The sequence below is a fragment of the Limulus polyphemus genome, unplaced genomic scaffold (assembly GCF_000517525.1).
Source record: "Limulus polyphemus unplaced genomic scaffold, Limulus_polyphemus-2.1.2 Scaffold1792, whole genome shotgun sequence".
NCBI classification, from domain to species: Eukaryota; Metazoa; Arthropoda; class Merostomata; order Xiphosura; family Limulidae; genus Limulus; species Limulus polyphemus.
In genome coordinates, this window is record NW_013667402.1 from 45,064 (window position 1) to 60,894 (window position 15,831).

A 15,831-nucleotide genomic window follows, 5' to 3' on the forward strand; every position below is an offset into this window, starting at 1 on the left:
ATGTTGAAAGAGATAAATAATAATAATAATAATATAATGTTTTTAATGAGGTACACTTACAAGTAGCTTGTGCATAATGTAGTTTGATAGCATAACGTGAATCACACGTTTACCAAGTGATGTACAAGTTATAATGGTGCGAATAGTAATTAGTCAGGGTTCAGATGGCAATTAAACAATATACTTTAAGTATAAATAGATGTATGCTGTAATGAGTGTAAAGCTATTTAGGATAAACATATGTAGTTTCATATTACAATTTGAAGTCATTCTAGAAAGAAAAAAGGGTAATTTCGATTTATTTAGATTTTTTTTGGTGGTTATGAAGTCAGTCAAATTGACCAACCTTGTATAAAGTTAGGGTGGAAAAAATAACAGATAAAATATAAAATTTACCTGAAAAAGACTTTATAAATTTATTTAGGAGGTATTAGAGATTATTCAACTAAAATTTGAGATTTTTGAGATGAAGAAAAGTATTCTTATTGTTAACGTGGAAATCACTTAATACTTGGAATAGTAGATAGAAATGCTATATATATTCATGGACAAATCTTTAGTAAATATGCTTTATTAAAACATCTGATTTTCTGTGTACAAAAGACCTATAATGTTTACTAAAAGTCTGCCAAATTTTGTGGAGATACACAAGGTATATTAACCCACTGACTGCTGATTCGCTCTATAGGGTATATTCTGCCTCCGGCAGTTGAATGTGAGTGTGCCGTATATGATATATGGCTTGCAAAAATTCCACGTGTATTTAGAGCAGCTGAAGTCCAATGGGTTAAAAGTTATTATATGAAATCTATAATGAGTAAAAGTGATTACAAGATCAGTTGATTCAACCAACTTCATTGCAAGAGAGTTAAGGAGCAATAAACTAGAAAATCAGTCAATCTTCCATGCTCACCTGTCACATCCTCTCTTTTACAAATTCCTCTCTGACATTTAGTACTATATTATATAAAACCAATAGAAAGCCAAAGTTTTAATCTATCAAATGACATAATATACTATGTTATTTTCTGTCAGAGAATTGTTATTTCCTGGTTCAGTTTCAAATTTTTTCTCATGGGAATCACACAGACTATCTTAGCTGAATTTTTAAAGGCTCTTATCACATAGAAAGCCACAATAATTATGATAGTTATAGGACATTGTTTGTTTTTTGCATTTTATTATCTTGTGTTCTTAAGTGCATTATATAATTAAATGAAACATTTATTTAGTGTAGTTGTATCATTAGTATAAAAAGAGTAGACTTAAGTTTCATCAACAGTTGACAGCAAAAAAAAAAGATCTAGGTAAGTACTATATTTCTTGTTTTTCATGTGTTCTTTATTTATTTTTATAAAATTAACTAAAATGTACAAATTAGAAACATGTTAGGTTAGATTTAGAATGATAAAGAAAAAAATAATAATAATAGAAATAATTATGAGGTATTCTTATGAGTAGCTTCTGCATTACATAATTTGATACTGTAATGTTAGCTACATATTTACTAAATAGTTTACAACTTGTGTGGCAGTTTAAAAGGCAATAAAACAATAAAATTTAAGTAGAAACGGGTTTATACTGTTATGAGCTTTAAATTATTTAGGATAAACAACTGTAGTTTCCTGTTACAAGTTGCAGTCATTCTAGAAAAAAGAAAAGGGTAATTTAGATTTATTTTGTATTTTTCATGGTGGTTACAAGGTCAATCAAATTGACCAGATGTGTACAGAGTTAGGGTAGAGAAAATAATAGATAAAATTTAAAGTTTTCTGAAAAAAAAGGCTTGATATTTATTTAGGAGTTCTCAGAGATTATGCAAATGAAATTTTAAAATTTGTAGGTGAAGACAATTATTTTTCATCTTGATATGAAAAATCACTTTACACTCAGAGCAATTAACACTTTTGACTCCATATATTCAAGAACAAATTTCAAATAAAAATAATTTATTGAAAATTCTGATTTTTTCATTTACATTGTAAAGTTTACTGAAAGCTTGCAAAATTTTGTGAAGTGACACAAGACATATTTGAAGTTATAGTATGGAAACTTATTCAATTTGGAGTCACAGTCTTGGCCAAATCACTGAACTGTAGTGAGAGAGTTAAATGGGCTTATATAAAACTTTATTCCAATATTAACATTCGGACAAAACATGAAACAAACTGTAACTGTGCAAGTACTTTTACAACATAATTGGTGGTTTAAATAGTAATAACTTTGCAATACTCAAGTTTTCACAAGGTGGTGTTAGATTTAGATATGAAATCCACAGAATGTAATGATCTTCACTGTTGGCTACCTTGAAAACCAATAGACAATCAAACAAGAAGGTAGTGGTCTTTTGAGTAAATAGTTAGTTCAAAACAAAGCAGCATGCATTTATAAGTTTAAACATCACAGATCGAAGTTGACAACTAATGGGATAATAAAGAAAAGAAAAGCTGGCACTTTGTACCCTCCAAAATCTTCCAGAACTGTTAAATATAGGGAACATTAAGAAATTTTACTTAATTTTTGTTCACCTTCTCTTTGAAACATAGTGTTGGCTAGAAAGAGTTTCAAAATTGTCTTTAAGGAATCTTGTTTTTTCCAAAGTAATATCTGTATTTACCATCTTTTCAGACATCTGTAGTGGAATATAAATTTCTTTTTAAAATGCTTAAATGAGAAAATAAATTATATTACTTCTCTTAATATGTAAAAAACAACATAACAGAAATGTAAGAATCTTCTGTCAAAATTTTTAAAACTAAAGAAAAATGTGATCTGGAAATAGAACTTAAACTAATTTTACTAACTGTAGCATGTCTTATAAAGAAGAAACTACACTATGACTTGTTTGGAATGACTTAAGTAATTATCCTTTGGATTGTACATTCATACAATATTTTTAAACATCTTTTCATTTTACACTTTGTGAGACTATAAAAACTAATACTGTCTTGTACTGTAAAATTTATTAATCAAAAAAGCATTAAAACATTGAATGAAATGCTTATTTTCTGTACAAGTCTAAAATAGATATATCACAAACCTTGAGTAAAGAAGCATATTATGCTAATATAATAATAAAGTTGCAAACAATGATTTATAAGCATAATGAAGTGATTAATTTTTTGGGGAACATTCAAAGTATTTTGACAGAACATTGATCTTACTTCTTTGGGTATAGTCTTAACAGACATTTATTATCATGAAACCTTGTTTAACACCTTCATATATGTGTTTATTTACTTGAATAGGGCTGTTGCATAACATTTAAAGTAACTTGCACAAAATCAGTAATTTTCAGTTTTCTCTAACATTTAGATGTACATGTATATGTACATATATAATCAAGACTTGTTCAGTCCTGAGTGCCAGGCTGCTATGGTGCTTTAATAAACAAAAATATTCAGGCATGTGGTAATTCTTTATGAATTTTTCATTGATAAAGATGTGATTTTGTGTATACAGTAATATTGTAATATAATTAAACATTCATCTCTGCATTTGTAACAAAAACATAAAAAAAATTGTATAACAAAAGCATTATATCCCTTAATGTTCCTAAAGAAAATTTACTTGAAGCTCTGTTATTACAGTCCAACAAAACACACACACATATATATGTAGATCATAGTGACATCATTATGTATTCAACCTAGTAACAGTGTTTGTGGATATCCAACATATTGTATAATAACATAACTTACAATGAAAAATATGTTTAACAATAATAATAATCAAACTAAAACTCAGCCACAAAGTACTTATTAATTATTTGCAAGAACTAGTAATAAGATAATTAATTACTGTAATTTTAATTTCCCTTATTAGAATATAAGTAGTACTTAACAGTGAATATGATTAAAATGTATAAATGGTTTGTAATTCTTGCTACTTTACATCCACCAGCATAGGGCCTAGACTGCATTGAATTAAGTCACTGTTAGTTAATTCCTTGATTTATCTGAGATGTGTTTTTTATATCCTAGTTGTGAGAATAGCAGATAAAATATAAAAATTGTTAGACATTATGACAGATTATTATGAGATTGTTGCCTTCCTTTGAATAAACATACTTTTTTAATTAAGGATGATAAAGAAAATGCCACATTTGTTAGTAGTGACTAATAAGTTACTAGCAGTTTCTGTTGTAGTTTAATAATCTGTCTGGTTAGCATCTCTTCTGTATAAGCAACTGTTAAACTTCATTCCTACTTTCATGACATTTACATAATATATGGTATTCCTGGTTTGGAGGAATAATGGTACACAGGTAAACTACTGTTACATAATAAGGGGTTTGAAGATTTCTGGATGGAATAATAATGTGAGAACAAATGCAGTTTACAAATGTAACTACACTGTTTATTTGATGTTTGTATTACATGTAAAAATCACAGAAAGCAATTATGTTATCATTGCTTTTCTGAAGGTCAAAAGTTAGGTTTAAGTTTGGGGTGGCTATTGGTAAAATGTGCAGATTCCATATTAGCTAAAACAAAGTGCATTCTGAAGCAGCGATTCAGACAAGCTTCTAAACTGCATCAAAACAAAACCTAGCTATGTATATGGACATTGATATGTAATAGCTGAGTGCTGTCCTCCCTGTAAGTGATTTACCTGATTCTCAGGTTTCGAGAACAGTTCTCCATATGTTACTGTACAGAGTGGCACAAGAAGAAAAAAGACAGCTGTATTCCTATAACTAGGGGCTTACAATTGTAGAACTGTGGCAGGAGCCTAATTAAAATGAACAGACTGCTGTTTACAGTATCTAAGCTGTTACTTGACTTGTTTGCAATTACGTAAGTTGTCAACCTCTCTCTTGATCCCAGTAGCACAGCAATGACTAGTACCGTAGATAACTTTATTGCCTTCTCAACTGTATGCATGTGGCTAGAAGGGAAAAGACAGAGCTTTTACTGAGCTAAAACTTTGTATCTTTTGCCATACTGCATGAAAGAAAAGCTCTAACTTTAATTGATATTTAACTTTGCCTATTTTCTCTGCTGTACACTGCAACTGTCAAATGCTTTTTCAATCTGACTTTGTGTTTTATAGGAAAGACAGTCACACACACACACACACATACACAATTTCTATCTCTAACTATCTCACTCTGTACTTTCCTAATATTTTCTTTCTTCGCAATTTAAATTATTTTTCTCAAAAAACTGCATTCACAATGTACATTCTGTCTGCTACTGACCAATCAGAAAAAAGGGTAATGAAATGAAAATATATTTGCTTTAAGTGACGGGCCCAAGGTATCCTCCAAACATATCAGATAGCAGATAAGCACTTTGAATGGTCAAGCTGCAATTTAGCAAGTGACCTCAACTAGTTTTAGAGTTCCAAAATCAGAACTTAGGGAAATTGTAAAATTTGTAAAATAAGAAACATACGCTGCAGAAAAGTAACATACACTGTACGTAGTGTCTGCATACTTCACATGAAAAATCTCAGATTTTTATGTGTGGTTAAATGCATTTATAACATTTGACCACATTTCTCTGAAATATTTACAGTACATGTATATAATGAAATAATAAAATAAAAAGCAATTAAACAATTTCTGAATCTAGCTAGGCCTGGTGGTTAGGGAGCTTGACTCGTAATCTGTGGGCCACGGGTTTGAATCCCCACCACTAAACATGCTTGCCCTTTCAGCCATGGGAGCATCGTAACATGACGGTCAATCCAAGTATTTGCTGATAAGAGAGTAGTCCAAGAGTTGGCAGTATATGGTGTTGACTAGTTGACTTCCCTCTAGTCTATCACTGCTAAGTTATGGACAGCCAGCATGGATAACCCTTGTGTAGCTTTGCATGAAATTCACAACAGATCAGACCAAACCTGAATCTAGTTCTACTGTGGATTTTAAAGTACTTAGGAATATTGTAACATTTTACAAACACACTGGAGCTATTTTCTAAAATAGCAGTCAATTAACTAAAACTTTTTGTTTCTTAAAGAAATACAACATTTTTAACAAACAGTAAAAATAATGTGTTCACCAAGTTGTTAAATATGTTTAATCATATTTATTCATATAATGGTGCTTTTTAATTAAATTATTGTTAAGACTGAACAGAAATTCCAAAATCTCTTTTTATGATAATTTCAGTACAAACATTGAGCTACAGTATTTTGTGTTAGGACCTATGACACATGGAAAACAGTTTACAAATATTATTAAATGGACTCTTTATTGCAGTGAAATTATATACTGTTTTAAAGATAAGTTTACATAGATAGGCCAAATTATTGTATTACACAAGGAGGCTTCATAAAACAGATATTGTTGTTTATGATAAATGCTTGTTAGTAAAACAAAATAGAGATTAATTTTTATTTCTTAATTAAATATCTAGGGCTCATTAGAGATTATATTTTGGAAGTAAACAAATGCTCACCTTTCTCTAAGTCTGGCATGTATTTGTCATATGAATTACCATATTTTGTAGAGCAGATAGTAAAATCGTGAAGAAATAATGAAGGCATTATTATAAACATATTTCAAGATTAAAGTGGAAAGTACAGAACTTCTAATATCTAAACATAAATAGTTAAAACTCTGAAAATATGACCAGTTATTTAAGCTTATACAACATAACATGAACTGTTGTTTGAATTTACAAAAGAACGGAGACTGAATGGGCATATGATCCGAATTTTATATTCTAATCAACCAATTAACTTTTAGACTAAAATTATTTCTATATCTTAAAATTTGTGATACAGTTTTAACTTCTATTAAGATCTGTAGCTACCCAGTTTACAGAAACTTAGATGTGAGTTTTACTCAGACTGACTTTTTTTCTTTAAAATTCTTATTATTTATTTATGTATGTTAATATGCTGGTTTTTACTTTTCAGCCATACCCTTTTGTGGATCTTAATTGTTTATATTGTTATATTTTAATTTGGGACTGTATAGTTGTGTTTTATTATTGCTTTTTGAAGTAGCCAAAACAACAGATGTACCCCTTATTTAATATAATATAGTTGATTAACAAAGATATATTGATAAATCTCTTATATTCAAATGTTTGTTAAGTTTGCTTACATTTTTCCACAGGATGATCTTGTGTTTGAGCTCGTGTCCCATTTAAAAGAAGTACTACAGGTAGCCTTTGAAGGGGGGTTTCCTTCTATTACCCATTGTGCAGAAATGGTTCCAAGCAAACTCTGAAAGTGAAACTTAATGGAGCTAACAACAGCTACAACTTAGAAGTCTTCAGTTTGTTTCTATTGATTTTTCAAAAGGTTAATGGATTATATTGTAAAAAGTTATCATACTTGTCTGGATATGCTTGTATATGTAGGTTTATATCTATATCTATCTATATATATGTAATATGCACACACATATTACAAGAACTAATTTCATTTTTATAGGGAGGGGTGTCTACTCCATATTCTTTCAGATGGAAGGGATCTCAAAATATTAAGAGGAAGAGTAACACAAAATGTATAAGAAAATACCTTATTTCCCCAAGAAATAAATGTTACTTGATTAGCTTTAGTTTTGGGTTCACAGGAGGTGACAGTTACAGGAAAACTTGTTTCCTTATTGAAAAGAAAGTCTTGACATTCAATAATATATGAAAAAATTAATGTGCTATAAATGTAACAGTTTAGAAGCAATAGCTGCATTCACTAAGAGTTAAGTTTTGAAACATATTTATGGTAGATATAAACGTTTTGTTAATTTTACTTAATTCATTAACATTTGTGTTAATCTTAACTTGTAAATAAGTATTTTGTCTTCTTGAGAAACAGTTTTGTCTTTTGTTACAATGAATTCTGCATGCAATATTAAAATCTTAGACCTAAAAAAAAGAACTAAAAGAAATCTGGCTACAATCAGGCAAAAAACAAAATAGATAAAACATTGAGAACAGCTGTGATTCTTTCCTAGATGTAATGAGTGGTAGTTCAGACTTTAAGAACAAAAAAAAACTGCAATTACATCATATATTATCAACTTGCAATATCCGGTGTGAAAATTTCTTACATTTTTGGAAGCGTCCTAAACCAGTTCGTACTTTTCCTTCCATCTTATGTAAAAGTTTGGCTTTCTTAGATTGTTTGCATAAAAAGTTTCCTGAATTGTTGTTGAAAACATGTTTTATACTCACGTAATGTAACATCATTCAATACAAATGTTCCCATAGAAGGAGGGATAGTTCCTATTATGTAACAGTTGAGAATCTGAAAAGGTAACATCAGTACTGTTGGTTTAAGCTTGAGAAATGTAACATCATTCAATACAAACATTATATGAGAAATGTAGAATGTTTATTAGAATTTATATTATTTAACAGTTTTTTCTGAGTTGTCATGGGAACTCTTCCTGCTCCTCTTTTTATCATCATTTTCATGCATTTTCTAATAAACAAAATACCTTAAATAATCTTTTGACAAGATTGTTTTTAGAAAAGATGTGTTGTTGATTTTTTTATTTTTTCACATGAACTCAAGACCAAGAAACACTCATTCCATTAATTTGTTTTACTTGAACATTAAGTTCACTGTGGATACTTCAGAAGAAATAGGTCAGTTGTCCTTTCTAAACATTACCCTCTGACAGATCTTTAGTGCATGAATTATATCCTTTTAAATTTTGTATCCAACTTTCACAATGTAATTGATATCCTTTTCACATATGTTGCATCTTTGTTGTACTTTCTTTGATAAAGTAAATGAACAATGAAGAAGATTTGAAAACATTCCAGCAGAATGGGTACACATTTTATGCAGTTAGAAAAATTATATTTCACTGTAGTATTATCTTTTCTTGTTAACAACCTTAGTTGTAAAGTGAAACTCGTCCCAAAGCCCAGGAATTGTAATTTAAGGCCAGTATTAAGGTTAGGGCCTCACACTTAAATTGCTTCTTGTTTAAATCCTGTCTGCTGTTCAAGTAACAACTATTTTGCCTGACTTCAAGTCTGGAAAGTAAATGCTCAGTGCAGATTAACCCTTACTCTGTGTGAACAACATTATTCCAGGAAAGTAAATGCTCAGTGCAGATTAACCCTTACTCTGTGTGAACAACATTATTCCAGGAAAACATGTTAAGCTGTAAGGGAAAGTATTAAGGAACAGGAAGAGATGCAAAGAGATGGTTTTCTTTATGCTTCTGGTCATTAAAATAACAATGTTCCTAACATTTCCTTCATTTAAAAAACACTTAACTCTGTTGGCAGAAAAATAACTAACAGAATTTTTATCAAGAATGAAAAAACAACCTTAAATACTAGGTTGATTTTAACTTTAACTAATTAACATTTGTCTTTTATAAAAATGATTATGAATTTCTGTGTAAAAAACTAATTATATTTTAACTCTAAAATTTCAGTTTCAGTAAGTGGAATTTGTTGTAAGGTAGAAAGATGATATTTGTATGTTAAGGTTAATATAGATATTAATGAATTAAATATGGTTTTAAATATGATTTTAAACTGTTTAAATTTAGAATATGTTTCAAAATTTTATTCCTCTTACTGAGCCCAAGTATTATTTTCAAGAAGTATCAGTGTAGTTGTTTTATGTAGAACTTATCACTTGTTTCATGCATTACTGAATATTAAGCATTTTATCTTCAATGATGAAACTCTCACCTGATGTGGACCTAAGGCCAAAACTAGTGGTGTGCTATATTTGTGTGAAAGAGGTTTTCTTAGGACGATAAAGTATTTTCTTCATGTATTTTGTGTGAAATGACTGTCAGTACTCTCAGACAAGCACTGATTTTTTAAAATAACAATTGTTTGATTAATGTTATCAAAACATTAAAATTTTCAAAAATGGATTGGCTTTGTATTTTGACTAAAGACAGTTATTCAATAGAATGTATTACTATGTAGATGACTATCTGGAGAAAACTTGAATCATATGAGGTAAAAATATGATTTGTGAACCTTATCCAGCCTACCAGTGTTGCTGAATAGCCACTTTGGCTTTCATTACCTTTAATTAAACTGGATGAGAAGAAAGTTATATATAAACTAAAGAGTTTTTTAATAGTTGGAATATTAGAGTTAATGTTGAAACCATTGCTACCTGTATGATGCTATCGGATTATGGTAAAAATATTTTGTGAGAACCTTGTATAATTTTTGGACATAGATGTTTGAAATCTTTAACTACTATTTCTTCAAGCAATAGTTCTAGATAATTACACTTTTACTGAAAAAAATTATATTGTGTCTACTTTGAGAAGTTGTTAGATATGTATAAATATAGATACTTTTTGTATTTTTATAGAAGTTGATATAATTACACAACACGAAATATAGATATATATAGTTGAAAATATAGTAAAATTCTTGGTGTCTAACAGGTTATACAAAATGTTTGAAAAGTTAAAGTTTGTAGAAAAATTATTTTATTCATAATAACAATAAGCTTCTAGTGAGGATGTAGTAATTTTCTTCCTGTATGTTTGTTAAGCAACTATACCATTGATTAAGGATGATGGCAGTGTATGAAGTTTAATTTTTAAGTAAGTAAAATTACCTGAAGGAATAAAAATAGCTAAAGACATTGACAAAAAAAAATAACAAATGGCTCTGAAGAACTTAGTCAAGAAACGTTGATGTTTAGAGATAACCATAGATTTATAAAGATTACACACTATTATACTTTGTTTGGATTTATGGTTGTTGTGAATCTTTGAAGTTACCTGAGAGTGAAGAAAAGGATGAGTTTATCTTTAAGATGCACTCTGTACGACTAGTTTTAAAAATCAAGCTGTAAATTAGCTTACTGTTTAAAAATCATCTTTCTAGTTACATGAATTCCTTACTTCAAATAAATTGGTGTTTCATGCAATTAGATCTTCAAGAGCCCATGAAATGAAAACTGTCAAAGAAACTAAAGAATAAATCATTTATTTTTACTTTTGTTTGAAATATAAATCTTAAATTAGAAATTTTTCAATAAAAATGAAATATTTATGTATCGTATTTGTGTATTTAAAAATAACCTAACAATTGAATGCAATAGATAAAGTCTGAAAACAGTTTTATAAAAGTTTAAAATTCCAATATACGGATGTGGATGTAATATCCATGAATGTACTGAACTCAAAGGTATGAATAATAGCTACAATAAGGAGAAGAATGGAAACGCTATGTAGAGTTAAATTGAGCTTTCTACCTCATTGAATTGAAGGAAAAGACGACACAAAATTGACAGTTAGATAAAAACCGTTTAAAAAAGACCAGTTTCCATACAACAAAATGTTTGCACTAGGCGAAAGACAGCGTCTTTCTTGATAGAGAATTTTACCAGGAGAAACCTGGTGGATCAAGTCTGAAAGAGCTGATCACAATAGTGTCATCCCTCTAAGAGTGGATGCAATACCTCATTTATTCTTGGTCGTTCCATAAGAACCACTAAATGTCCACACGGTTACCCTAGCTATAGAGACCACATAATATATAAAACTTTGACAGTTCTACAACGTTTTGTCCCCCAGAAGGACAATGGTAAGTCTTCGGATTTACAACGCTACAATCAGAGGTTGGATTCCCCTCGGTGGACACAGTAGATGTGGCTGTGATATAACAAAGCACACACACTTCACAACGTTTTCCATGGGAAAGTTTAGTGACACCCAAAATAATTGATTTATGACAATGTGCGACAGCAGATTAGGCACATTCCGTACTGTTATACGCGCGTACGTATGTGCCAACAGTGTCTAAGATTTAAGAAAAATTAACGCCTATTATGCTTCGGACATTATCTTAATAATTCCCATTTCTTAAAAATTATCAAATAAACAGGAACATGAATCACATTGTTTCAAAGACGTTAGGTAGTTAATATAAATAAAACTTGTTGAAACACCTTGATAGTACTGTTGTAATTATTCATATTGACACTAGCCATGTAGATTATTATTATTTATTTGTTAAAGTTACAATGACTGTACATTTCATCATCATTAGAACAGTTGATGACAACTGTTATTATTGAACGCATGGTTCGAAACGCAAAAGAAGATATTGTTCTACGCAACGGAACTGATAAAAGAAAATAGTTAAAATTGACAAATTAATACATGATAAAAATAGAAACAAGGTAATTTAAGCACCCATGAATGAAAGCAAAAAATGTTTTAAAAAGTCAATCACACTACATCTGCCATATCCAGTACCGATGAAGCCGTTCGTTCAATACCAGGGCTCATCAGACTAGCTTGGATACCACAGACATAGTAGTGGTTTAGGTGTATTATATATGTAATAAATTCTCGTGATCAGAAACCGTTGTGATAAAGGTACTTGTTTTTTGTGTGTAAATTTTGTAATTAGTGAAACGAATAATAAACAAGAAATTGCAATGCATTAATAGTAATTTGATCAGAAATAATATAGAATAATTTATCCTTTACTCATGATAATTGTCCTACACTGGATGGGATAACAGAAGTGCATCCTTGAAGTTGTGGTTTTCCAAATCACAAACAACCTTTTGGAGATTTCTTATACGTGTTAAAGATATCAGTCTTCCGGATAAAAAAGCCTGCGATTGTATTTGAAAGTTAAAATTATTAACTGTAAGAATAAAGTTTTAAGGGAGATTAAGAGTTAAACAATTACGTAAGTTCAATGACATTAAGAAGTATACGAGTTCCAGGATACACGTTTTTGGAACACCCAAGTGATGTTATTCACACTGATCAGGCTTCCATTTTTCTGATGACGAGAAAAGGGTTTTAACCAGAACATTACGATTTTCTATTCCCAATTGTTTCTGGTGTAGGCACATATAATCAGCCATTAACAATATTTTTGTCACCGTTTTTGAAAGAGTTTGTATAAAATGAATATTCTGTTACGGTTATTTTTGAGTTTGTCAATAGCTTAAAACAGACAAATTAAAAATCAACAGAATGACAAACTCTTGTTCTCTGATGTTCAATTCTACAATAACTAAGGTGTACTCACCACTAAAGTGTATCACAAACCCACTGTAAGTGGCTTTCACATTTTTATAGTTTCACTCCTTCAGACTAAAGAAAATCTGGTTAAATCCGTACTATATAGAACACTAAAATAGCAGGAAATCAAAACCTACTGGAAGCTGGAGTTGAGAGCATTAAACAAATGGTTAGAAGTAATGCTTTTCTGTTGTTGTTCCTAAATAGAGTAATCCACACAAAAACTGAAACTAAACATTCACCTGTTGTTGTATTAGATGTTTCGAGGGAAACTGTTACTTTACTCGCACTTAGACACTATTTAATATATGATTAAAAAGCAAGTTCTCAAACAGTTATTTCCAGTTAAAACGTATCTTTAAAGTAGAGTTCAAGTTAAAACGTCTCTTAAAATTTAAAGACAACATCCATTGAATATTTTACTGGTGGTATACGAGTTCCTGTGTCCGAGGTTGCAACCAGGGTTATATTAGGTCAATCGTTAGAAGGCTCTGCAGCCGAATAAAAGAAATGTAACGGTAAAACGTACAACACCAGTTGTAATACCAAATACCGTCTAAACGAATGTGATGTTGTGTCTACCTCCAATTTCTTCCACTTCATCCTCCATTTCCGGGAATAATCCCACTTTAGAATGCTAGAACCTCTTGCCATTAAGCTAAGAAAACCAGCTCTTTAACGAGAAAATGAGTGCACTGCCAGTACATTTTCAATCGTGAAAATGTAAAGTAGGAACACAACATGAACTTCGATCGTTGGATACCAGTTACTGTGTCCAGATTGTTCTGTTATATATATAGGTGAAACGGGACATAACCTTGCTAATAGAATAAGTGAACATAGAAAGGCATAGACATTAGGATCAATCAAAAGTTCTAAGCCAGCAGAAAATGTAGCTGATAACCTACATCAGCGTTTCCCAAAGTGTGGTGTGCGCTCCTTAAGGGTGGCGCAAATAATCTCTTGGGAGGAGAGGGCTTTCCATATTTTAAGTTGATACCTCTGGGAGGCCCTGTTGACACAAACCATGCAAGTTTTTGTTTATTGTTAAGCGCAACGCTACAAAATAGACTATCTGTGCTGTGCCCATCATGAACCCGGTTTTTAGCTTTATAAGCCTTAAGAATTACCGCTGTGCCAACCAAGCATATAACTTTTTTCTTTTTAATTTTTCCAACGTTTCAATGACTTTACAGTTCTCCATCATTAATGCAAGTAACGACAATGGTTATTAATGAATGCATGGTTCGAAAGGAATAACGATCAGAACTATCAGTTTAATACAGCAATGAAATGGCAGAATAAGAAGTTAAGATAAAGAAATTGCTAATAGTTTGTAATTAGTGAAAAATATAACTAAACCAATTAATCGTAAAATAAGAAGTTTGAAGTATTGTTAGATAATAACTCCTAAAATCAAGACTGGGAGCCAAGCTTCTGAAGGTGGAATTGATTGGTTTTGTGCTAGCCGTTCCTACTTTAGCAGTGATAGATTAGAAGGAAGAGAGCTGGTCAACAACACCCCGTCACTCCCTGGGCTGTTCTTGTCGGGCAGAATAATGGGACTTGAAACATACATATAGCTCAAAATATAGAGCGCCTTTTTATTTGGTGGAAATAGGGCGCGAACCACGGAAAATCGGCTCCACATTCTGGACCGCGATTGGTCTTGCAGAGAATGAAATAAACATACACAGTAAAGACAAAAGCAAACACGAGTGACCAAATTAATAAAATTTACGTTCAAAGTTAAGAATACGCTGAAGTATTTGCTGGAAACTGTATTGTAAACATACAAATATGACTTCACTTGAGGAGGACACGGCACGAAAACAGGGTCAAACAAATACAAGTCTTATGAAACATTTGTCTAAGCTAGAGGGTTAGTACAAGTTTACGACCTTGCTATGGATATCAATAACTACACGCAACAAAACACCTCCATCTAATCTTAGAAAAAAATACTTGAATACATCAGAATATTATTTAATAGTTATGAAAGGGTAGAAATGTCAATAACCCTTAATTGTCTATCAAAGACATTCCAGTTCATAAAACACAAACAACACAGCAAAATGAAGTGAAACAAAATATATAAAGCTATGTGTCAAACATTAACTGCTAATAAACAGCATAGGGTCATACAGAGACGTTTACAAGTTAGTATTAGTTGGATGTTTATCTTCTTTCATTATATTTATTTGTGTAGACTTTTAGAAGGTCTTGTAGCTAGTTTGAGTTATAATGCATTTAAAAGTTGATCAATTGGTAAAGAAACACTGTTTATGAATAAATGTTTTATTTACTCACTTGTGTTATTTGTCTTGCCTTTGCTGTTTTCATTAACATTTTTATTTCTTGTATAAAATTTCCAAAACCTGTGTTTTATTGAAACTTATACTTTTCTGTCAGACACATTCATCAAATAACATGTTATTGCCATGACCAAACATTTGTTGTTGTTTTTACAGAACTTATAAGAAAATAGGTATGAGGTGCAGTTGAGATTGAAACACTATCGGAAAATCCAGCATGATATAGGAGAAACATTCTTAGACCAAGAGTTTTCACCACCAATACTGAGAGCTATGTCTTCATTGTCGACCTATCCTCAGTATGCAAAGTTGAAATATTCTAGTGGATAATGAAACTACCAAGTTTTTACACGACCTTGTCGTATATCATGTACTCTGTAAAAAGCCATTAGTTTATCTAGTTAGTACATATGTTATTCTAGAAAATGATGGCATGACAAATGAACGTGATTTGAGAGATGCGACTGCCTTTTGGTTATGTCAGACACTGAATAAAATTAGTTATTTCTGATATACCTCCCATAGAAATTATCAATCAGTTTTGCTTGTGTGACAATTATA

The 15,831-nt window shown here is 30.7% G+C and overlaps 1 protein-coding gene across 1 annotated transcript in view; it reads left to right on the forward strand.

Moving 5' to 3' along the window:
- LOC106464949 (lon protease homolog 2, peroxisomal-like) overlaps positions 1-11,432 on the forward strand; it is a 55,359-nt gene extending 43,927 nt beyond the window's left edge. Inside the window, exon 14 of the mRNA XM_013925123.2 lies at positions 7,076-11,432. Within this exon, the coding sequence (XP_013780577.1) occupies positions 7,076-7,189 (114 nt within the window). The 3' untranslated portion in view covers positions 7,190-11,432. The remainder of the gene's footprint in view (positions 1-7,075) is intronic.
- Positions 11,433-15,831: the final 4,399 nt, after the last annotated feature.